This window comes from Magnolia sinica, chromosome 5 (assembly GCF_029962835.1).
Source record: "Magnolia sinica isolate HGM2019 chromosome 5, MsV1, whole genome shotgun sequence".
Taxonomy (NCBI): Eukaryota; Viridiplantae; Streptophyta; class Magnoliopsida; order Magnoliales; family Magnoliaceae; genus Magnolia; species Magnolia sinica.
The window spans coordinates 105,228,627-105,254,266 of record NC_080577.1 but is presented as its reverse complement, the minus strand read 5'-3'; the positions used below and the strand labels follow the sequence as shown (position 1 = coordinate 105,254,266).

The 25,640-nt window shown below is 38.2% G+C and overlaps 2 protein-coding genes across 11 annotated transcripts in view; one reads left to right on the top strand and one right to left on the bottom strand.

The window, feature by feature from the left end:
* LOC131246551 (pentatricopeptide repeat-containing protein At1g08070, chloroplastic-like) overlaps positions 1–25,640 on the bottom strand; it is a 56,453-nt gene that overhangs the window by 3,334 nt on the left and 27,479 nt on the right. For 3 of the 10 annotated variants that reach the window (XM_058246803.1, XM_058246800.1, XM_058246809.1), the window contains exon 2: positions 22,651–23,497. In XM_058246803.1, the coding sequence (XP_058102786.1) occupies positions 23,476–23,497 (22 nt within the window). In that variant the 3' untranslated portion in view covers positions 22,651–23,475. Of the gene's footprint in view, positions 1–8,764; positions 9,022–10,105; positions 10,189–13,968; positions 14,036–15,652; positions 15,709–22,650; positions 23,498–25,640 lie in introns of those variants that run through there. The other 7 variants (XR_009171415.1, XM_058246805.1, XM_058246804.1 and 4 more) reach the window with 6 other exon arrangements.
* LOC131246549 (potassium transporter 5) lies at positions 10,231–24,055 on the top strand. The gene is made up of 9 exons (XM_058246799.1): positions 10,231–10,416; positions 11,370–11,592; positions 13,259–13,507; positions 14,900–14,950; positions 20,859–21,119; positions 21,222–21,274; positions 21,348–21,462; positions 21,554–21,808; positions 22,494–24,055. Exons 1-9 carry the CDS (start codon positions 10,246–10,248, stop codon positions 23,570–23,572), a joined length of 2,457 nt encoding a protein of 818 aa, XP_058102782.1. The 5' UTR covers positions 10,231–10,245; the 3' UTR covers positions 23,573–24,055.

Sequence of the window (25,640 nt, the reverse complement as noted above, 5' to 3'; positions counted from 1 at the left end):
GCAGAGAACAACAAAAATAAAAGAAAGGGTGGATGGTACCTACCATGAAAAACTCACCTGCTATATGGCACTTAAAAGAATTGAATATTATACAAATCCTACAGAAATGCTCCGTCAGACTAGGAGCTTCATTCTGAATATTCTGGCTCATGAAGAGGGAAAGACTTTTCTCCTAAATGAAAGTTTTCCACATAAGGCTTCAATTTCTAACCATTAACCTTGTACATATTACCATACGTGGATTCACAATTTCAACAGCTCCATGAGTATAAACATTCTTCACAATGAAGGGACCTGTCCATTTTGATCTTAACTTTCTCGGAAAGAACTGAAGATAGGAATTGTACAATAAGACCTTTTGCTGAAGTTCAAAATTCTTCCTCTGGATATTTTTGTCATGAAAGCTTTAGTCCTTTCTTTGTAAATTTTAGAATTTTCATAGGAATCTCTCCTCAGCTCTTCTAATTCATTCAACTCTAATTTTCTTTGTCCACTTACTTGGTCCATATCAAAGGTTAATTTCTTTATTGCCCAGTAGGCTCTATGTTCCAATTTCACAGGCAAGTGGCAAACCTTCCCATATACCAATCTGTATGGAGACATTCCAATCGGGGTCTTATAAGCAGTCCTATAAGCCCATAAAGCGTCGGATAGTCTGAGGGATCAATCCTTCCTATTTCGCCTTATAGTTTTCTCTAAAATGTGTTTGATTTCCCGATTAGAAATCTCAACTTGCTCACTCGTTTGTGGGTGGTATAGGGTGCTCACTTTATGCTTGATGCCATATTTTTTCATCAAAGCCTCAAATGTCCTATTGCAAAAGTGAGACCCGCCATCACTAATGATGGCCTTTGGAGTTCCAAATCTAGAAAAAATATTTTTCTTGATGAATCGTATGACCACTTTGTTGTCATTAGTTCTACTTGGAATCGCCTCAATGCACTTTGAAACATAGTTCACATCAACTAATATATAAAGAAATCCAAAAGAAGATGGAAATGGGCCCATAAAATCAATACCCTAACAATAAAAAATTCCCAATGGTAAAATTGGGGATAAAGGCATCATGTTGCGTCGGGACACTCTTTCCAACCTTTGACATCTATCACAAGCAACACAGAAAACATGGGCGTCTTTAAACATGGTGGGCCAGTAAAGACCACACTGCAGGATTTTTGCAGTGGTTTTCTTAGCAGAAAAATGGCCACCACATGCTTCCATGTGACAAAAGAAAATAACACTCTGAACTTCATCCTCTGGGACACAAAATCTAAAAATCTGATTAGTCCCATATTTATATAAATACGGGTCATCCCAGAAGAAGTTCCTAATCTCGGTTTTAAAACGCTTCCTATCTTGTAACTTCTGATGATATGACATTTTTCTCATTACAAGATAGTTCACTATATCCACATACCAAGGCAAGTTAGAGATCGCAAATAATTGTTTATTAGGGAAAGTGTTCTGAATATGCATCTCCTCAGTGAAATCATCTAACACCAATCTAGAAAGGTGATCGGCTACTACGTTTTCTACTCCTTTCTTATCTTTTATTTCTAAGTCAAATTTTTGGAGTAGGAGGATCCATCTCAAAAGTCTCGGGTTTGCATCCTTCTTAGATAACAAATATTTTAAAGCCGAGTGGTCCATAAAAATGACCACTTTGAATCCTAGCAAATAGGACTTAAACTTATCCAAAACAAAAACTACTGCAAGTAACTCTTTTTCAGTTGTTGAGTAGTTCACTTGGTCCGAGTTTAGAGTTCTACTCGCATAGTGAATAATGTAGGGCCGTTTATCTTTCCTTTGGCCCAAAACAGCCCCTATGGCATAATCGCTTGCATCGCACATTAGTTCAAAAGGAAGTGTCCAATCTGGTAGACGCATGATAGGTGCACTGGTAAGGGATGATTTAATTTATTAAAGGCACTTGCACATTCATCTGTCCACTTAAATGGAACATCCTTTTGAAGAAGATTAGTCAAGGGTCTCGTAATGGCACTAAAGTCCTTAATGAATCTTCTATAAAAACTAGCATGCCTTATAAGTGATCTAATATCTCTAACAATTCGGGGGATAAGTAGATTAGTTATAATGTTGAGTTTTGAGCGATCTACCTTGATTTCATTTTTGGAGATAACATAACCCAAAACAATTCTCTTTTGAAGCATGAAATGACATTTCTCCCAATTTAAGACAATGTGTTTCTCTTCACACCTAGACAAGACAAGAGATAAATTGTTGAGGCATTTCTCAAAACTACTCCAAAATACAAATAAGTCGTCCATGAAAACCTCAAGAAACTTCCTAACCATATTTGAAAAAATACTTAACATGCATCGTTGGAAAGTTGCTGGGGTGTTACACAATCTAAATGACATCCGTTTGAAAGCAAACGTGCCAAATGGACAAGTGAACGTGGTTTTCTCTTGGTCTTCCAGGGCTATCCTTATTTGGTTCTACTCAAAATATCCATCAAGAAAACTATAGAAGGAATGACCTACTACCCTCTCTAAAACTTGATCAATAAATGGTAGAGGGAAATGGTCCTTATTTGTGACCTAGTTCAATTTTCTATAGTCAATGCAAACACGCCAACCAGTGGTGACACGTGTTGGTATGAGTTCATTATTAGAATTCTGCACAATAGTTATTTCGGATTTCTTTGTGACTACTTAAGTTGGACTCACCCAAATACTATCGGATATTGGGTAGATGATTCCCACATCCAATAATTTGATCACCTCATTTTTTACAACTTCTATCATGTTTGGATTGAGACGCCTTTGAGGTTGTCTAATTGGTTTGGCGTCCTCATCGAGGTGGATCCGATGGGTGCATATGGAAGGGCTTATACCCTTGATGTCAGAAATAGTCCAGCCCAAGGCTCCTTTGTAGTCCCTTAGAACTTTCAATAATTTAATCTCTTAATCCTTCTCTAAAAATGAAGAGATCACTACAGGATAAGTTTTATTTTCACCTAAGTATACATACTTAAGCTCATTTGGTAGTGGTTTTAAATCAAGCTTTGGAACATTGGTTGGTACTGGTAGAGGTCGCGAGTCCTCGATAGATAGGATTTGAGTGTGCGGTCTCCGTTGGTACATACCAATGTCCTGGGTGGTAGTGCTCTCATTATCATCATAAATTTCAGTAAACACTTTTTCTAAATTAGAATTTTTCAAGTCTTCAATGACTTGAATCAATTCCTCAGTCAGACTAGGTTCCAATTCCTCTTCTTCTATCAAGCAGTCCATGAAATTCAGCTCATGGATCTCATTATTATCAATGGGCTGCTTACATAGATTGAAAATATTTAACTCTATAGTCATGTTACCAAAAGACAAGTTCATCATTCCATTCCTGCAATTTATGATTGCATTTGAAGTTGCTAGAAATGGGCAGCCTAAAATGATGGGAATTTGAGCGCTAACATTTACACATGGTTCAGTGTCTAGTGCAATAAAATCCACGGGGAAGTAGAATTTCTTCACTTGGACTAACACGTCCTCTAAAATTCTCCGTAGTACCTTAATAGAGCGGTCAACGAGTTGGAGTGTAATCGTAGTTGGTTTAAGCTTGCCTAACCCCATTTGTTTGTAAACTGAATAAGGTACTAAGTTTACACTTGTACCCAAATCTAGCAAATCATGCTCAATTTGAAAATTTTCAATAATACAAGGAATAGTGAGACTTCCCAGGTCTTTATATTTGGGTACAACCCTTTGTTGAATGATAACACTCACTTTCTCAGTAAAGAAGACCTTTTTGTGCACATTTAATTTCCTCTTTACGGTGCATAAGTCCTTGAGATATTTAGCATATGATGAAATTTGTCTAATGGCATCAAGCAGAGGAATATTGACAGTAATCTTTTGGAGCACATCCAACACCTCTTGATATTTCATGGGGATAGTTGGATTCCGAAGTCTAGATGAGAATGGAACTGGAGGCTTATATGACTTAGTCTCTTTATTCTTTTGCTATTGCGACTCTTGAACCATAGCCGGTTCATCATTTTCTTGAGACAGTGGCTCATCCTCCGGTATTTCTACCGGTTGCATTATCTTGTTATCAACCTCTTTTCTACTTCTCAAGGTAATGATGGCCTTAGCTTGTTCATAATGTAGCTCATTTGGATTTGAGTCTCCAATGAAATGTGTGTTTCTAGGGTTTGGCACAGGTTGAGAAGGAAGGGTGCCTTTTTCCCTAGCATTTAGTTGAGTCTCAATCCTAGCCACAATTGTCTTTAATTCCTGATTTGATTGGATTAGAGACCGATTCATTTGAGCTTGCGAGTTCATGAATGCGGTCAATGCATCCACCACAGATGATTGCTTTGGTGGGAGCACATATGGTGCATTGTTAGGTGCTCCAAAGAAGTTGTTTTGTGGATACATTTGAGGTGCATTGGGCGCATTCATTTGTGGTCCATTCCTCCAACTAAGATTAGAATGGTTACGCCAATTTAGATTATATGTGTTTCCCATTATTTGCATAACTAACATTTGGTAGTTATTTATAGCATTTGCTTGATTATGCTCATGCGTGATATTTTGTACAACTGAGATTATTGGACAATCCTTTGTGTCATGGTCTGTACCACCACAAATGCTACAAAAATTACTTAAGAAAGTGTTTGCTTTAACCATATAACCTTCATAATTTCTAAGGCTTCGACCTTTCTAGCCAATGCAGCGAATTTTGTATTAAGGTCGTCTTCCTCTCTTAGGACATACATCCCTGTTTTCTCTCTAAGAATGGGTCTAGTTTGGTCTAATTTAGCAAAGACATCTCATGTCTGCGTATTCTCTGCTAACATATCTAGAAAATTCCGAGCCTCATTATGATCTTTGTCAAGAAAGGTTCCACCACACATCATCTCTATGAACTGACGGGTATCCATGGTGAGGCCCTTTCGGAAAGCATCAATCACGTGTCATGGTTCATAACCATGATGTGAACAAGTAATTAGAATGTCTTTGAAGTGCTCTCAAGCTTGAAAAAACAATTCATTCCCCTTTTGGGAGAATGACATGATTTCTTATTTTAGTGCATTTGTTTTGTGCTCGGAAAAGAACTTTTTCAAAAACTCTATACTTAAGGCTTGCCATGAAGTGATGGTATTAGGTCTTAGAGAGTTGAGTCATTCTTTGGCCCGATCTTTTAGAAAAAATGAGAATAATCTAAGCTTAAGTACATCTCTATTGCCATTGTTTACTTGTAACGTTACAATTACTTCCTCAAAGTCCTTAAGATGCAAGTAGGGGCTTTCAGAATCCAAGTCATGAAATTTAGAAATTAATTGAAGCACACTTGGTTTAAAATCAATGTTTCCTGTGTGAGCAAGGAACACTATGCAAGATGGTAAAGTTGATCTTTCAGTGTGTAAATGTTCACATAAAGTCCGTGGTTAGTTTAACACATTCCTATGAACTTCATTTTCATCCTCAAGAAGAGGATTAGGTTGATTTCTCTATTTTGATTTATAGTTGGATCTGACAAATTTGGATTTGGATTATCAACTGGGTCTGCCATGGAATCCAAGTGATGTTGAGTGCCTCTTCTAAGTGAATGATCAAGGCCTGGAATTAGTCCCGCCTTCGGAGGAGAGTCGATTGCTTTAATCTCTACTCCAATAGGACATAAACCATCCACACCACACAACAAATACTACTAATTCAAATAGCAAGTATGATACTTAAAATAAAAATAAAAACTTAACCAACAACCTAAGCGGTAGGGCCAACCATGAGGGTTCAATCCACAAAGCAAAATAAATCAACAACCCAAGCGGCAGGGCCGACCATGAGGGTTCAGTCCACAAAGTAAAATAAATCAACAACCCAGGTGGCATGGCTGACCATGAGGGTTTAGTCCACAAAGCAAAAATAAATCAACAACCTAGGCAGCAGGGCCGACCATGAGGGTTCAGTCCACGAAAAAAAATAAAAAAAATAAATCAACAAAAGTAAAACTAATTCAGAAATTAAACTATGCTAATCTGGAAAATAGATCCAGCGGATGATCTTTGTGATCAAACAGTAACTGTAGGACAACCATAGCACTTGGGTGAGAAAATCTCAAGCATGGCAACCTTATGTCATAGTTAGTGTTGAAAGACCCAACTGAATTTACTTTCAAAGGGAAAAAAATCTACAGAAAATTTGGAGGGTTTAAAAGAGAACTTACCTTAGAAAAGAACTTACCTTAGCTATCTTGCACAGATCTGATCTATCTCAGTCTCTCCTCGGCAACGGCGCCAAAAACTTGATTGTTTGCCTCCAAGTGCAGAGGTTTGTAAGTAGTATCCCGTGAATACAGGGTCGATCCCACAGGGAGATGAATTGTGAGAAGGAAAAAATCAAATGCAAAACAAACTAAGTAATAAAAACTAAACTGATGATTTGATTTTGAGATTTTTAAATGGATGTAATGTAACTGAATAAAATAACACCCAAGCTTCAAAGTTCCACACATATGTTAATGTTCCAAAATCATGATGACTTGAATAACAGAACTACGATCTGAGCACTATGGTCAGTCTAATTGAAAAATAAAACAGTTTAAATATTTTAATAAGTGATAAAATATTAGAAACTCATGGATTTGCACCATTGATATATATTCTCAAGCGTCAGTGATTTTAAGAATTCAATATCAACGAGATAATGAAAATCAAAGAAATATAACAGGTTGAGAACCTCTCCTATCTAGGAATTTTGATTGATCTAGGGTAAGCCTATCCACCAATGTGGATCTCATATGATGGAAACATATGAATCTCACAAGAGGCTAAAAAATAAAACCTAAATGAGCGCATACACCATTCTTCTCATCATTAAAACAATCAATCATCATAATCTTAAAAAATTATTAAACCCATGTGCTTCACTTCTAGCTTGGGCTAGAAGGAACTTAAAAAAACATAAATAAAATAAGAAAAAAAATAAATAAGAAGAAAGAAATAAATGCAAATAGAAAAGATCTTTCAAAAAAATAACTTATAAAACTCTAATAAAATTAAAAACTCTTTAAAAATCCTAAATTTTGCTTTGGGATGCCTTGAATGATGCTTAGGAATGCCCTAGGAAGCCCTATTTATAAGTAGGGAACTCTAATTTTCGTACAAAGTTGAAAAACTCTAGAAACTGCCTCAAATATATGTAGTTTCTCAAAATAGACTTATCGCTACACAGTTTGTTTAAAATAGATTTCGCAGTTTTCCAAAATAGACCTCAGAGATTTAGAATACACTTTTTTAGGACGATTTCAGGATTCTTCACTTCAAATCTTCGATTTTCTTCACTTGGTTTTCTTAGATCTTTGGCATGTGAATTCTTCAATCTTGGTCTCCTAAGATTCATCCCTTGCCTTGGTGATTCTTGAGCATCATGCTTTCTAGCACCCCTTTTCAATCCAAGCTCTTAAATTCACCTTACAACACATACATGAGTAAAATAGAACATTAAGCTGATTCATGTTCATAAAACCAAGATGTAAATGGGGAAAATTATGCAATATTTGAGTCTCAACAGTAATAGAGCTCTAAAATTGTCAAACCAGCCAAATGAGGCAGTTTCCTCATTCTTTCATCAATCATGTATATAAAAAGCAATGAGAATATGCCAACTCTAACAACTGATAATATTATTAAAGAAAATGTAGGTACCGAATATACCTTTGTGATGAAATGTTCAAAAGGACTATACAAATATGTTCCAAACCATGTGGACAAACATGCACATGCATGCATGCATGTGTGTGTAAACATACAGGGTAGTTAAAAGAAAAAAAAAATGTAATTAGGGACCATAACAAAGTGGTGAAATTTTAGAAAGAGATATGGTTCCCTGCTTGTAGAGATAAGAGTCTTATCGCAGAGTACTACAAGGTGTAGTGATTCTAGTTGCATAGGTACATATGCAATCAATCAATCAATCTGGATTGCTCATTATGTCCAGGCCACACTTCATGGGTTTCTGAGCAAAAATTACGGTAAGCAGGTGATTCCAACCATCTAATCATTGCATAATCTGGATGGTCAATATAGTTCATGGAAAAATAGTCCCACTCAACAATTCAAACCATCCATTAGGTAGAGTCCGTTGTGGATTGCATATGGTCCTAAGGAACACATTGATCAAATGATCCTAGCCACTCCATCCATCACTTGTAAAATGAATGGCCATAAAAAAGGGTCACCCTTCAATGTGACTTTTGCATGGTGGCCCATGATGTGGGGGATGGACCTAATGGACAATTCAGATTGATTGATTTGAGTATCATGTGTCTCTAGGCAGCTTACAGCACTGTAACTAATAGTGCTCTCAGAGCACAGGATTATCTCTCTTTTAAACGAAAAATAAATAAATTAGATACATACATCCATACTTGTGTAAAGTTTGTAGACACATACATGTATAAACACATGTGACATGTATGCATATGCATACGTGTGTACATACAGTAAAATCAATGCATATGAATGTAAGAACACACGCTCACCCAACGATGCACAAACAACTGGAACTTATCTTACTAAAACGCCAATCGAGTGACAGGAAGAACATTAAATTAGTAAGTACATGTGTCTTGTATGCATGAATGCATGGCTGTGTACTACCAATACCATTCACTCACCCACAAAGTCAAACACTATGCATTCATACATGTATGAAATTATGAAGTACAGAACATTTGATTGATAGAGGATGTTTCAGAACTCCAAAGGCCAGGAACCAAGGACTTACGGGAACAATGATTTAAAAAAGAATAAGATATAATTAATATTATTAGAAAGTCTAGAACATTATTAATGGCCTGTGGAACTTTTTTAAAAATGTTAAAATAAGACATCAACCAAATAAAGAACAAGTGGGAGAAAAACAGCAACGATTAGGGGGCAAGCTCCCACCAATGAACTGCATTCTGAGGCTTCAAATAGCATTGATAATATGAACAATCAATGTTCCATATTCTACTTGGCTACCAAAAGGGAAAGAAGAATCAACAGATGTCCTGCAAATGCATAAAAATCATGTACGTATCAACATATCTCCAAGACCAAATGTCATGATGATGCAAATTGAAAATCTTAAATATCCAAAGGTTCTGTATTTTTATTTTTTTTTCTTTTAATCATAACAGGGGAATGTCGCTGCATCAATGCGAGAGGTTCTAGCATGATGAAGCCAATTGAAAATCTTAAATATCCAAGGTTCCATAACTTCTTCTTTTTACCATTACAAGGGAATATCTGCATCAATGCAACAGGTTCGATCACCATCATCATCATCAGCATCATAGCCTTTCTCAACAATTTGCAGTTGCCTTTTAATTGGTAGAATGGCAAAAGTTATATAAAAGGATGCACACTGGACATCAACCTTCCTCTTTTAACCAGGATTTTGGAACCAATCATGACAGAGACTCACATCGACAACAAAAGTCCCACCCACTAATCACCCCAGACTAACTATCACATGTAAGGTGAGCAAGCACAGAAGGGTCATAGAGGGGCAATTGCCAGGCAAACTGCAAAGTACAAAGAATCCACACACATGAAGGTCACACTTTTTTTGAAAGATACTGATTTTATTCCCGGCCAGAGGCCAAAAAGAAAACAAAGACAAGAAAAGAAAAAAGCAAAGAAGAATAAGTAAATAAATAAACAAATACATGCAGCCACTCAAGGCACCCACTCCCTGATACAAAGATTCACCCTAGTGATGACCTTGGACGAAGAGCAGGACTTTTTTTGTGAAGCAACACCCATTCCTTTCTCCCCATAAGCACTCAATGAAGGTCACACTTGAGTGGTTGGCTGGTAAAGTAGTAGTGAACCTGCCAAGACATGATTACCGACACAACTGAAAACACATAGAAGGGATAACAACAGGTTCTGGCATATAATTTTTTTTAAAAAAGTACTGCAGAATGACCTAGAAATTCAAAGAAAAAGTTTGTGAATATATTAACATATATGCACATATCAGATGAAAAAAACAAAGTAGTTGATGGAACTAACCAATTCAATACTAAATAATAAATAAATAGATACGATTTTTCATCAACCTGCTACTTGATTGTTACACCCAAAATCTCAGTGACACGTCCATGTCCTTACAGACAAATCACCTCTGATTATTATAATCTATAGACCAGGAGCTTGCTTAATTCCTGTGCCTATAAAAACAGAAGGCAGGGTGAGTAAGATGCAATCCCACAGAACAAGCTTCCAAGATGGCTGATTCAGTTCAGGCAAATGAGGAAGCAAGAGGTGAAGACATAGAGACAACAGAACCAGAGAAAGCAGTAAAAGAGCGGAAGTTCTCATGGGCAAAGCTTCGTCGTGTTGATTCGCTTAACCTAGAGGCAGGAAGAGTTTCGCATATGGGGACCCACGCTGCCAAGGTCTGAAATTCTGAGCTTTGCATTGCTTTTCACACCCATAAGAAGGAAGGATTTCATGTAAATATGTAAATATTCTTTATTCTAGAAAAATGACCAGGAAACTGATTTTTTAGCAACAAATAAGACTACCTGATTTTCTTTATCGATTTTTAAGAAAACCCAGTGATTAAAGGAATTCAAAAACTGGGTTTTTCAAAACTAAACAAGAATCAATTTCTGAGGGATCTCATTTTTCTCATGAATATCTGCAAAGAACTTGATATACAAGAGTTGATATTTTAGGAAAGCTATATCTGGATTTTACTCATGAGAATTCTGGTATTTTGAAAGTTTTCTCTAAAAACGCCCTATTTTTTAAGATATTAAGACATCGTACCATTTCAAAAATCAAGGGGCACACATGTCAGTGTTTGTTTTGGTTGATAGTGTTCGACAGTGTTGATATCGAAAAAGAAATCCCATGTCAGAGCTTTTTATATCCGGAGAAGAGATAAAAGTGGACAACACTCATCAGTTCTGAAAACGGAAGTGTTTCAGGATCCCTTCATCTCTAGATTTGACCACACCTTTTCTTCTGTTTTTCCATTCTCATCTCTAACCAATCAAATCCCCCAAAAGTCTCTGATTGCTCATAAAGCTCCTGCCAAATTCATTTTTAAAGACTTGTGTGGAAGCAGTTCCCACCAAAAGAAATAAAGAAAGAAAGAAAGAAAAATCCCTCAACATATCAGAAGCAAATGCATCTTGAACCTCCTTCATAAGTGCACATCTTGGTTCCAAATGTAGGAACACTAACACAAACACTCACTGAATTTCCACTCGGTAAGTGTTCAAGATATATATTTTTCCATCATAAAATGATCATCACGAAAAAGGGAAAGGTTCTCACTTATTTATTTTTCATGAAGTTTGTTTGTATCTAAAATTTCAAACTTCTGTGGTTTGTGAAACAGGTGGGTTGGGGGGTCACATTGAGTTTAGCATTCCAGAGCGTTGGAGTGGTGTATGGGGACATAGGGACATCTCCGCTCTATGTCTATGGAAGCACTTTCACTGATGGGATCAATGACACAAAAGATGTATTGGGGGTCTTGTCTCTCATTATCTACACCCTGATTCTCATACCGTTGATCAAATACGTCTTTATTGTTTTACGGGCTAATGACAATGGTGATGGTGAGTTCAACTACAGCGACTAACTTCCTTAATTCCTTTAGATTTTTTATAAATTGGAGTGAACAGACATAATTAGAAACACACACACACACACACACACCATAGAGGCATTTTCTGGTAATGGATGAGAAAAGTCATGGGCTTACGAAGCACGAAAAGCCATTCATTGAAATTACCTGCTCATGAACACCTCAGCAGTGAATGAAATCACAAAATTAACATTTATCCCGAAAGCATTTTCATTGATGGCCAATGAACAATTTCAAAAATCCCAAAGGTGCAACCCGGTGCATAGAAATTGACTGCTGCTCCAGTAAAGCCATCTGATATCTCCAAAATAGTTTACAACCATGGCATATTGTGCAGCCATCTTCCAATCGCGATCAACATTCAAAGTGAGTGTTAAGACTCAAAATTCAAACACAGAATGATGAGGGCTTGAATCTGAGTCAACTTAAACTCGAAAAATTTCTTTTCAGATTTAAAAGCTACAGTTGTACATTTGTAGTATAAATTTTGAATTTTGCTGGTGCTTAAATGAGTATTCTTGGTTTTTTGAAACCGAGTTCCCAACCTGGCTTGGGTCAACTCAGTGACTTTCTTCTTCTTCTTTTCAATACAAGCCTTTGCTAAGAGATACTAAAAAAAATCTGGATAAGACAATTCAATGCTGAATATGGTAGCAGATGGGCAGGGTTGGGCCTAGCTGGAGCTGGTCCATACCAAGTTTCCAACCCGTGGGACTGGGACTGAAGCTCAAATGCAACCAAAGCCTGCGCCTACCACAAGCCAGCATTAGGGCCAGCCTGTTGCATGGAAAAGACACCTGAGCCCAGCTCAACACAACTGCTAAGCTCATTGGCCCAGGACTGAGCACAAAACACAGCCTGATTCCACCCTATACTAATCCAATTCCAACCATGTAATAGTAAATATTCACACACTAATAACAGTAACAAGAGGCTGAATTTCTGATTCATTTTGCACAAGGAAGTTCCCTAAAATCAGTTTGTAGATTTGGGGCCATGGTTGTTCTATCCAAGCCATTGATCTGAATGCCCCCATCATGGATGGACCATTCCCAAAAAATCCCCTCGATCAATCAACTCTAACCTTTCCATTAATGGCATGCAAATAAATGATTAAAAAAAATGCATGAACAAGAAACATTTGATGGAGGAAAGACCAAAGATACAATTGCTAGGATCTTCCGATTTGGAAGATTTTTCTGGGAATGGTCCATCCATAAGGGCTATCAGATCAATGGTTGGATAGACCAACCACGGGCCCCAAATCTACAAAATGAGTTTCGCACAGGGAATTTCCCTGTGCAAAATGAATAGGAAACTCGGCCTGCAGTAACAAATATCAATAATTTACAAACTATATTGTGGCTCGACTGGGCCCTTGGTTCTAGCATGCTAGACCCAGACTCAGCCCAATTAGCAATGAGCTTGAACATATAGGCTCAAGCCCAATCCACAGACCTAAACACAGACACGGACCAGGCTTGGGCAAGCAGCCCACTTGCAACCCTTGCGATGAACATGTAAAGGAAGAATTATAGGTGAAGGTAAGGTTAAAAAATCAGAGAATAAATGGGTAAACTGTTCTCTTTTTTACAATTTTCATGACTAGACTTGACTGGCTACCATTACGCCTGCAGGAGGAACATTTGCTCTCTATTCCTTAATATGCCGCTATGCTAGTGTGAGCTTGATTCCAAATCACCAGGTGGAGGATAGGGAACTCTCCAACTACAGGCTTCACACACCATCAAACCAATTGAAGAGGGCTCAAAAGATAAAGGAAAAGCTGGAGAATAGTAAATCAGCTCAGACTGTGCTTTTCCTTGTCACAGTCTTAGGGACTTCCATGGTGATTGGAGATGGGATTCTGACTCCATGTATCTCAGGTGAGTCGGAACAGAAACATTGATTAATCGAGTCTGTAAGTAGTTACTGCATGTCCTTCACCACTTATAGAACCTTGATTTTTCTGAACAAAATTGAGGGTTTTTGATAAAATCAAAATATAACAGGGGTTGTCCTGGACAAAAGAGCAACACTTAAGTATCAAAGGAATCAAGATTCTGTATTGCTAGGAAAACTTGAAAGAGCTTTGCTAAGCCCACACACACCTCTACAGGCACATGGGCCGACCCGTTGAAGATCCGAGCACTGCACAAGGTGGACCCACCATGTAAATAGCATAGGCCAAAGCTAAGATAAGTTGAATCATCAGGTGGGCCACACATTAGAAAACAATCATCATCAATATACTTTCATTGTATTGACAGACCATGAATTTCATCTTCATCTCTACATTAGAAAACAATGGAACATTCAAAAGAATTGCCAACAATCAGCAGCTGACCTGAATGTTTTGCTTTCGTGATGAATGAACCAGCCTGATTTTTCAGCCAGGCCATCAATACAAGCACCTGATACACAACTTTGACATTTCACAACCATGCTGTGTGTAGAGGACTAGAAAAAATCACTTGAAAATTGAAAACTGGTCACATACAGATTGAAGTATGTTAACTTGACATGCAACCACATCTTCCTGCCAACAATATATGCCGCATGTGAAGGAAATTTGTACCATGCGAACGGTAGGCCCCACCATCAAGATCACCTGGTACAAAAATCAGGCAGGTTAACTCATCAAGTGGGTCACTCACACCTATGGGTTGAGTCAGATAATCGGTTTTTCGTTGATTCCAACAGTGTGGCACACTTTATAACCATATCCGCCCGATCTGTATGCAAGTGATCTTAATGGTAGGGCCCACCATTGTACTTTGCATTGTACCGAGTTCCTAGACAAGTGGCATGTTGGTGAGAAAGATGCGGCTACATGACAAGATGAAGAATTTCCAGCTGTCCATGATCGTTTTTCTTGAAAATTATAGTTTTGTACCACTACCACTAGCTTTTCATTTATGTGGCAGTCAGACAAATATCCAACTTGGAGGAAGCTAAGTTTGGAACTTTTCAGCTTCCATATGAAGACTCAAATACAAATAGTTTTCCACACATATTCCATCTCACACAGATCACAAGATGGGCTGAAATTCCAGTTAATTCCTGGATTCTTATAACGAATCATCCATTAAACATAGTCAATCCTGCGAGTAGAGAAATGTTGATTCTTGTTTGGCAAATATGAATGTAGTGTTTCTTAAAGGATTTGTGCATACAACAGCACGTGTGTGGGTGGGTTGTTGTTGTTATGGCTTACCCAACCATCAAACAAAATATTTGATCAGGAAGTAAATCCTTTTTTTTGGTTGGTCTTGCAGTGCTTTCAGCAGTGAGTGGAATCAAGGAGTCCGCCACGTCCCTCAATCAAGGTACACTTTTTGCAGAAGCAACAGTTTGCTCTCATTGCTTAAACCACATGCAAATGTCATTCTCTCTTGACATTTTCATCTGATTGTCTCACTCACAAAGGTTAAACTCTTACACAGGAAATGAAGCTAAAAGATTTATAACACTATTACTATCAGGTTTCATGGTGTTGCAACTTAAAATGCCCAGTCCCTACTTTCGATAAGCTGTTTTTTGTTACTGCTAAAAGAAAAGTTTGGAGTTATTGTGTTCTATCTTTTTTATCACGTTCACACTCTCTTCTTGATTACTTGAATTAGGGCCTCCTGTTGGTTGGAATTTTGCACTCATTGAGACTCTAAGATGAGTATTCACTATTCCATCCTCTTGCCAAGGAGTTTGGTTGTGGTTGGGTCGTTATCAATCCAGGAATGTGTCCAGGGCATTGTTCTTATATAGGTCTAAAAGTTAGCCCTGCTATCTTTAGGCCTAATTACTCAATTCTGCAAATGCTGCTCTGGGTGGAAAGATCACGTGGTATCTTGCATACTCTTTTTTGAATGTGTGCCTAAATTGCCTATGAATGTTTTGTGTAATGTTCTTTTTGTCATTCTAGAGTTACATTTTATTAATACTATTGATTGGTTTGTTGAAACATTGGATCAGATGCATCTTCCGCAACACAATGAACAAATTAATCATAAAAGAGAACCCAGTGAATTTACCTGGTAACCTTTTTGTCCCATGTGTCCATTATAAGCTCTCACTGCCGGTCTCAATCCTGAATAAAGGAGTGTTGGGTCAGGTTGGCTGCTGGTGTCAAACTTAAGCAGTTTGGCCACATCTTTTACTCATGAATCCTGACAATCTGATGATGTCCATTATGTTTGTCACTTTGTCAATTCAATTTAGCTTTGCTGGTTTTGAACGAGCACAATACAAAGGATGGATAATTTCTAGTTTGGTAAACCTGAAAATTTAAGTGTTCGAAATGCAATATTTTCTTATTGATATTTGTAACTTTCCATATCCTGCTATACGTCCATTTGTAAGAGAATTATTACAAATTGAATATTTTTGTCACTCAATGCAACTGTTGATATGCTGATTAGTTATAGAATTTTGTTTCTCAAAATTAGTCAACTGGATAGTCAGTTGTTTTCCCCTTTCCTTAAACAAAGACTAGTCAACTGGCACATGCAATGCATGCAGCCAACTACTTGAGCACATTTTTTCCACTTTGTTCCAATGGTGGTACATTTGTGTACAGCCAGTTACTCGAGCATGACCTCTCATGTGTGTGGGTGCTCATGCTTAACAAATTGCTTAGCAGCTGCTCCTCCATTAGCTACTTTGCTTACTCCCCCTTTAGTGTGCATGTTATAGTTGGACTCAGGGTCAATACTAGGTGAGATCATGTTGGAAAGAGTGTGGTATCAAAGACCCTTTGTCATGGCTAGTTCCACGAGCCTAGGTAGTAAAAGAGGAAGGTTGATGCCTGGTGGGCAGCTGATCATAGAACTTTGCCCAATCTACCACTTGAAAACCAACCCAAAATGGGAGAGAGACTAAGATGATGATGATGTTGTTAATAAAGGTTCTCTTTAGAATTTGTGAAATGAAGATTAAGGATAGAACAGTCAAACCAACCCCCATCTCCACAATTGTTGGGGCATCGTCTGTTCGGATTGGTGAAAAACAAAATATAGAAGAGGAAAGGAAAACATCACATCTGAGGAAAACTATGGAAGAGGAAAAGGTTTCCTTTTCTTTTAGTCTGAGAGTGGAAAAGAAATTGGCCCTTTATCGAGGAAATCTCAAGAAAAGGAAATTGATTTTTTCAATCCTCCTGTCTTTCGCAAACAAGGGAAACCATTAAAACTGAGGAAATCTGAGCAAAAAGTGTCTTCCCTTGTGTCAACTCTTTCAAGTAATCCCCTTTAAGCCTTTTGAGAAAAGAGATCTCCTCAACAGGAATCTAATAGGGCCCTTACATAGAGATTTCTGAGATTGGCGACTTGTCCATTCAGTGACTTCGGCACACATTTGGGCGTTATCAAGATGGGTGGTGGAAGATGTCTGTTGTGATCTAACCCCATCCTTCTCCAGCGTGCAATGGCTAGCTGAAAAGCTTCCAATGCAACAGCAGGTAACAGCTGGCTGAATAGCAAGCGCAAGAATGATGCGCCAACTCTCGGAACTAGCAAGCCAATTATGGTGATTCACTATGACGTACTGATATACAAAGGTGAGCCCTGGTAACACTCACAAGAAGTCTATTTGAGAGAAATGATTAAGAGGTAGTCCCTGAGCTATTTCCAATTGAAATTGGTTTCTTGATACACACAACAAGAGGATAGTAAATTCTGGCCTTCAGAGCAACTCACATCTCATAGTTTAGCTGGAGAGACTACCAAAAGAAATACAAAAATGTAAGGCAAAGAAAATCATTTAAGACATTGATTGCATAATTTTTCTGAAACCTTCAATACATTTAACTAGTGTTTGAAATATCGGTATCGCATTAAGTATCGCATTCTTGGGATATGGATACGTATCAGTTATCGCATGGGATATATCGATTGTATCACGTAATGTACCCGTGTCATTGGAAACATTGGGAAATTGGTCCATTTTTTCAATGAAACTTAAGTGATTGTTAAAAAAAAGACATCAATACACTAACAGATCAAACTATTAAAAAAAAAAAAACAAGTGCACATTGTAAGACCCGTGATAGAAAATAGTTGTAAGACCCGTGACAAAAAAAGTTGTAAGACCCGTGACCCCAAAATCTGGTTTGTACACTGGATAGCCGTTATACACTGGATAGTCGTTGACTATAGGTCCATTGGCCTCGAGAATGTTTTGACTTGATCATAATGTTGTTTTGTTATCAAGCCGCAAGCCGTATTTCAACCCGATGTCCGAATTTAAGATATGGACTTAAAATTAAACAATCTAAGAAATGACAATAATGTCCTTATTTTATCTGGCGGAGCCCCACCATCGAGTTTTCAAAATCCGTTAGGTTCGAGAGCCTAACCGTTGTAACCGTAGTCGAGTTACGGAGTTAATGGCGAAAACGGCATGTCAATAGGACACCCGGAGTGTAAGTTATGCATAGATATGTACATGTATATTTTGAGAAAATATACTCAAATGACCTCGATGTTTTTAAACTCCTTGGAATATGTTAGTTCCAACTACTTAAATAACATTGTTATATTGCTACTATAAGCTGAAACTTTTCAAAATCATCACAAAACATCCCATAACCCTTTAAAACCAATTTCAAGTCCACACATATGAAAACCCTCTTACAGGATTTTATTTTTCAGCACTCTTTCTTGTTGAATGTGAAGTTGAGAAGAAGAAGAAGAAGAATAAGGAAATAGAAGCTGAGATTGCAAGTCACTCCTTTGATAGTTCCAGGTGAGTGTATAGATTAGGAGCACGTATATGTGTACGTTGAGGTTTTCTTCAAAAGCCTATCACTGAAATTTCTGTTTTAAGGTTAGAGAATTGCTGGATTTTCTGTTTTAGGGTTAGGGTTTTGCTGGATTTTCATTTAGGGTTAGAAGATTGCTGAAATTTCTGTTTTGAAGTTAAATAATTGCTGGATTTTTTGTTTTAGGGTTAGGTTTTCGCTGGATTTTCATGAAATTTCTGTTTTAAGGTTAAATAATTGCTGGATTATCTGTTTTAGGGTTAGGTTTTCGTTGGATTTGTATTTAGGGTTAATAGATTGCTGGATTTTCTTTCAAAACCCTATAGAAGACTAGCATTGCTGATTTAAATTTGTTAGGTTATTGCTAGACTTTCTTAAGGTTATGGCTGATTAGATGAAAATGGATTTTCTACATTAGTTGACTAGGTTATTAATGGCTGATTAGATAAAAGTCATACGTATTTCTAACGGGTTCTCTTTTTGTCCCTTACAAACGGATTCTCTCTTTGTCCCTTACAAACGAGTTCTCTCTGTCCCTTACATCCGCCCGCTATCTGTTTGACAAATTGTTTCAAAGAAAAATCCTACATCTTTTTAATGTAGTTACTTCTTGAGAAAAAGCATGCTTGTAGCATAAAGTCTTATAGCAGAATAAATCCCGAAGTGGAATTAGATTGGCTAAGTCATGTGCATATCATATGCATGACTCATAGTTGTTGTATCATTGCATGCTTGAGAGTGAATGATTCATATCATGATATGGTGATCATAGTGGGTTGTGGTGCGACACACGATGTGTCTATGATGAGTATGTAAACCGTCTAGATACATGATGTATTACATGAGACCCTTATGAGGAATTTAAATGTGGAACTTAAATGTATGAGGAGACCATATGAGGAAGGCCGTCCCATGTTTGCCTTGAAAACCATGACATATTGTGCTTGTATGTGGACTTATGCATATGGTAATTGTAAATGCGATGAAACAGACTTTGTTATAACTTGAGTTGGACACCACACCGGAAATGTGTAATTCGACAGGACATGATTAGAGGGTCCGTGGGTGAAAGTCCCTAAACCCCGATTGGTACCATTGGGAGCGACCAATGCTTAGACCGGGTGGAAGAACAAAGCGCTAGAATGCCGAAATACCAAAGTAGGCAGCGACTCCCATCGACACGTGTCGATTGGTTGAGAGGTTTGACCTGCCTGCTTATGGGCAAGCAAAGATAGGTTGTGTGTGACAAGCTCGTAAATTGTCTACTATCATTTTGCCAGGCGACTTATTACTTCTCGCTGTTAAGCAGATAGTGAGGTTTAACACAAGTGGGTTAAACTAGTTCGGCCCATGAACTATGTAGTCCCACCTCTGTAGTTGACCACGGTGGAAAAGTCTACACAAGTGGGTAGTAATCATATGCGAGTCCCACCTCTGTTTTAGACCCTGGTGATCCAATTGAGAAATATGGAAAGTTGTGGAAACATTGAAAGAGTAGGCATTGTATCTTTATTTTATTGTTATCGAGCAAGAAAGCATGTGCATTAGAGGAGCATGACATGAAACATGCATTTTCACTACACACACGCACTCACTGGGCTTAGTAGCTCAAGCTTTCCTTTCTATTTTTTTGGTTACAGGTGAGAGTAGGGAGCTGCAGGAGTAGAGGCTATAGACTCCAGTTGTCCTTTTTGTTTACTTTTAGAAATCCTCCTTGTGGAGCCTCGCTTATGGGACTTAGGATGTGATAGTTGGAAGTCCCAAAATCGGAGTTCTACGGAGGTTGTCAACCAAAATTTGGTGTCCCGTAATCATGGATTACCAACACTAGATTTAGGGTCGTGACACACATAATAGGTTTTCTTTATATGGAGTCCTAATCTATGCGTTGTCTAACTAAATTGATACAAGTATATCCAAAGTCTATTCATATCATTTATAAATGAAAGAAATTTTTTGGAAACACAAGCAATACATTCAAAAACGAAAGAAGAATCACTAGATTAGGTGACACACACGTAACATGTTTGAATTTATGTTTGGACACAAAGATTGCCACTTATTTGCGAGAAATTGAGAAATTTTGTTGTTTTTTCTTTGAATTTTCAACAACTAGGCCCATCTCCTACAAATCTCGAAATTCAAGCTGCAAATCTATGATTTTTCATACAAAATATGAAAAAAAAAAATCATGGATTTATAGCAATTTGACATTGATTTAACATAATTTATATAAAAATGATTGAAATTTGAAAATGCTCGTCCGTTCAAACATGTGGGATATATCACACTACTTGTGCATTTCGTATCGCACAGGTGGGATACAAGATATATCGGGGGATATATCAGCCGATAACGTCGATATTTAAAACATTGCATTTAACTTCCTATCCTAGATTCTGAGACTAGCAACTCATTTGTATTCTTGTTACATAGCGAAAGTGTGGTTCTTAAATTCTTTCGTCATTATGTTTCTGCAGATGCCATTGTAGCAATTTCTGCCGTAATCTTGATCCTTCTATTCATGGTTCAGCGTTTTGGCACGGACAAAGTCGGTTACTCTTTTGCCCCTATCATCATTTTATGGTTTACTTTCATCAGCCTTAGTGGAGTCTATAACTTATTCAAGCATGATGTAACCACTCTGCGTGCATTCAATCCAAAATACATAATAGACTACTTCAAAAGAAATGGTAAGAAAGGATGGATCTCTCTAGGTGGTGTTGTACTAGCCACTACAGGTACCTAACTAGTCGAACTTCTAAAAGACCCATTTATTTGGAATCTCATCAATACTGCCACATCATTTTACTGACATGTGACTAAAATGTTGTATCAAACAGGCACTGAAGCCATGTTTGCTGATCTGGGCCACTTCTCTGTTAAAGCCATACAAGTATGTAAAATAACACAAACTTCCAGCAGATGTCTTGGATTTAGAAACATAATCATTTGCAATGCAATTGCAGGTAAGCTTCTCCACAATGGTGCTCCCTTCATTATTATGTGCTTACTGTGGGCAAGCTGCATACCTTATGAAATTTCCAGAAAATGCCTTGGATTCTTTCTACAAATCGATTCCTTGTAAGTCACGTCATGTGAACTCAGAAGACTTCAATTTTGAGTCACTTCAGTGGTTATAGTTCATTGCATGATTATCTGGACTTGATGACAGATCCTTTCTACTGGCCAACATTCGTCATTGCTGTTGCTGCTGCCATTATTGCCAGCCAAGCTATGATATCTGGTGCATTCGCAATTATATCTCAATCCCTAGCTCTAGGCTGCTTTCCAAGAGTTAAGGTTATCCACACATCTGCTAAGTATGAAGGGCAGGTTTACATTCCTGAGATAAACTACCTACTCATGATTGGCTGTCTGATAGTGACGATTGGCTTCAGGACCACAGAAAAGATCGGCAATGCATATGGTAAGTGTAATGCTTTAGAGCCTAAGCAAGCGAGCAATATCTATTTAATTTTCTGCTAGATGACCATGCTATAGATGCTAATTTAGTGTCTCAAAGTACAAAATGCAATGAGAATAGTAACTAACAAACCCATTCCATTGAAACCACTATACTGAAGCCCACACGTCCCCATCTTCGCATTGGGGGTGAAAGAACCTGGAAAGCCCATAGCACGACACTTTGGTACAGAAAAGCCTAAGAACAATTCTAGACACAATGAAGTGTGGAACCTAGAACAATAACAGTCAGTTGTCTCCAACACTATGAGATAAGAAGTAAGAACCTAAACACCCAGGGTATTCAATTACGGTACTGGTGGCTGTAACGGCCACCGCTGTTACCATTATTGTACGGGTTAATGGCCATTATGGCTATAAAAAAAAAAAAAAAAAAAACTATAGCGGCCTTAAAGCAGACTGTTACAGGCCATTTGTTCCATTAACAGTTGTTACGGCCCTGTAATGTGTAACGGTTCCTACCATTATCATTACACAATGGCCGCTATGTAATTGTTTTTGAATACCTTGCCCACACCCATCAACACACAGACATACCGGAATGGAACCAATAAGAACAGGCAGATTGCAATTTAAAATGTTTTTCTATCTTAAGTATCTAAAAGATGACATCTATGCCTCTTGTACAGGCATTGCAGTGGTTGCTGTCATGGTGATAACAACATTCATGGTAACTCTCATTATGCTCGTGATATGGAAGACAAGCATTTGGGCAATCGGACTGTTCTTTGTAGTGTTTGGTGCATTAGAGCTCCTGTATCTATCTTCAGTCCTATACAAATTCAAACAAGGTGGATACCTTCCGCTGGCCTTTTCATTTATCTTGATGATGATAATGAGCTTGTGGCATTACGTTCACAAGAAAAGATACATGTTTGAGCTTAAAAACAAGGTTTCTAGTGATTACATAAGAGATTTGGGCATGAACCGAAATCTAAGTAGGGTGCCTGGAATTGGATTTCTATACTCAGAGCTTGTGCAGGGCATCCCACCCATATTCCCCCACTTCATTGCAAGCATTCCATCCATCCATTCAGTTCTAGTGTTTATTTCGATAAAGTCCATTCCTATCAGTAAAGTGGCAGTGGAGGAGCGCTTCCTCTTCCGGCAGGTTGAGCCAAGAGAGTACAGGATGTTCCGCTGTGTGGTGCGCTATGGATATAATGACATTATGGACAAATCTGAGGAGTTTGAGCGCCAGCTGGTCGAACACTTGAAAGAATTTGTCCGTCAGGAACAATTCTTCCTAGAAAGTGCTCCTCTTGAACAAACAACAACAGCCCAGGCTGAGGCAGCTAATGCCACAGGCTACATTCTTGAAACAAAAGATGTCAAGCCATGGAAATTGGGATCGGCCATCGTGCACACTGAGGAAACGCTGCAACAGCTAAATACAGCCCGTCTTTCCTCAGGATCCATCCATGCAGGCATCATTACTCGATCAACGAACTCTTCTGGCCGAATTATCAGCGGGCCAATCTTAGGAGCTGAAGAAGAGATGCAGTTCATTCAGAAAGCACTGGACCATGGAGTGGTATATCTCTTAGGTGAAACTGAAGTGGTGGCAGAACAAAAATCCTCCATTTTCAAGAAGATAGTTATCAACTATGCCTACGATTTCATCAGAAGAAACCTAACGCAAGGAGACAAAGTTATGTCAGTCCCACGGACTAGGCTGCTCAGGGTTGGAATGACATATGAGATCTGAGATGAAGTTCCTCATATGCCATCCTCAGCAACAAAAATCTGTAAGTTAAAAGTAAATGACAGAATTTAAATGAAAAGTGTAATAGCCTCCCCCCTTTTGGCTGGAAAGACAGAAGAATGCAAGTGAAGTATCTCACAGAGGGAAATCTGAATTGAAGAGGCACTTATATTGATTGACTGCCAAATGCCCAGAATGATACGAATAAAGGTGAGTGATGGATGATAGAATGACTGTATCCTTGTCAAGAAAGCCAGTGCAGAAGAGAGGGGAAATGATTCTCAATGTCAACCACCAGGTATATAGGATATTTATATCAGTTCCTTATGCTAAAATAAACAGAAACATATAACTCTACCACTCTAGGGATTGATGTACAAATCTATGAAGATTTATAACCTAACTCCATCTCATGCTCTCAAGCTGAGAAGGATGCATCAGCATCATTATCTATGTTTGTTCAAAAGGATAGCTATCTGTTCATGATGCACATCTAGTTGGTCCCTTGGAAAATTCTACAATGTTTGACCTCCATCTATACAAATGCAGTTAAAATATTTCTCTCAGTTAACTTTTTTTTTTTGAAAGGCAAAGAAAATTTATTAGAAACAAGAACAAATAGAAAGACTGTGTGAAAGAAACAAATGATGATGAGGGATCATCCTGAGTGCCCTGGTGAAAGCAAAAAATGAAAGGCGTGGAAAGCCCCATCTAAGGCACAAAAACAGACCACGAGAGAATGATGAAGCTTAGTTTCAGTCTATATTTCTTTGCCTCCGACGTCCTTTGGTTTCTTTCCTTCCAGATCCCCCACAGAATTGCAGGTGGCACCCACTCCCAAATAATATTAACACAGGAAAAAAGGGTCTATCCCCCAACCCATGAAGAGACTGAAAATAGCGCTGTTAGGTAGCTTTGCGCACAAGAATAGAAAAGCAGTGCCACTCTTTTAATTCCATAATGCATCTCTCCATTAAACCAAACAAAAGAAAATGCTACAAAGGCTGCAACAAGGGACCAATAGCCAGTGATACTCTCGCCACTTCATCATTGGTGATGTAATGGATACCTCATTGGTAACCATTGAGATAAAGGAAAAGCAAAGCCACAAGGATCCCAGGCGATTTAATCTGTAAGACATTGAGAATTGAGCCTCTAAGGCCCTGGATTGATGCCCAACACGAACTGGAAAACCTTTTTTTCCAGAGTCCAGCTGAAAAACTTGTTGAGAGGTCATAATATGCAGTCCTCTAAGAGCAAGGAATTCCGTAGCGGCCACCGCCGTTACCGTCATAACAGCCGATACAGCTCTTTTTCTTCTTTTTTTTTCTTTTTCTTTTTCGAAAAATATATTTTGGACCATTACAAGACTGTTATGGGTCATTTTTTCCATAATGGTCGTTATGATCCTGTGACTCATAATAGTTACCACCATTACCATTACATAATGGCTGTTATGTAATTGTTTTGGAATACCTTGTCCAAGAGTTGATACCCAGGCTTTGATTGCCCCACCAATCCACAAGGACTACCTCCCCTTTTTCATCCCTTGAGTTTTCAGGTGGCAATAGCCCATACGATAATCATGGAAGTGATTCTTCTTTTAATACAATCGGCAGACAAGACTTCATTGTAAAAAATCCTTATGTTCCTTTCCATCTAAAGCCCCCACAAAATTACAAAGGCATCATCTTCAACCAATATCTCGCCTTATGAGATCAAGGGATGGCAATGGGTTGGGTTGGGTTTGTGTCAGGTTTAGCCCAAGGCCAATTTGAGTGGTAAATGGGCCAAGAATTCTGGTCTGAACCTGACCCACGAGTCCCATTACCCTGTGGTCTTACCCAATCCACTTACAACTCATCAAGCCCAACCAACCCATTTAACTGTAATTGGGAACCAACCAGGCATGACACAACTCGGGTTTAAGAATGGGGAGATTTGCTAAGCCCACACATGTCTGAAAGATATCATGTCTAGTGTTTAATGTACCGATCTCGCATCATGTATGGCACCCTTAGGATATGGAAATATAGTGGGAAAAATTGGAAATATAACATTTATTAGATAA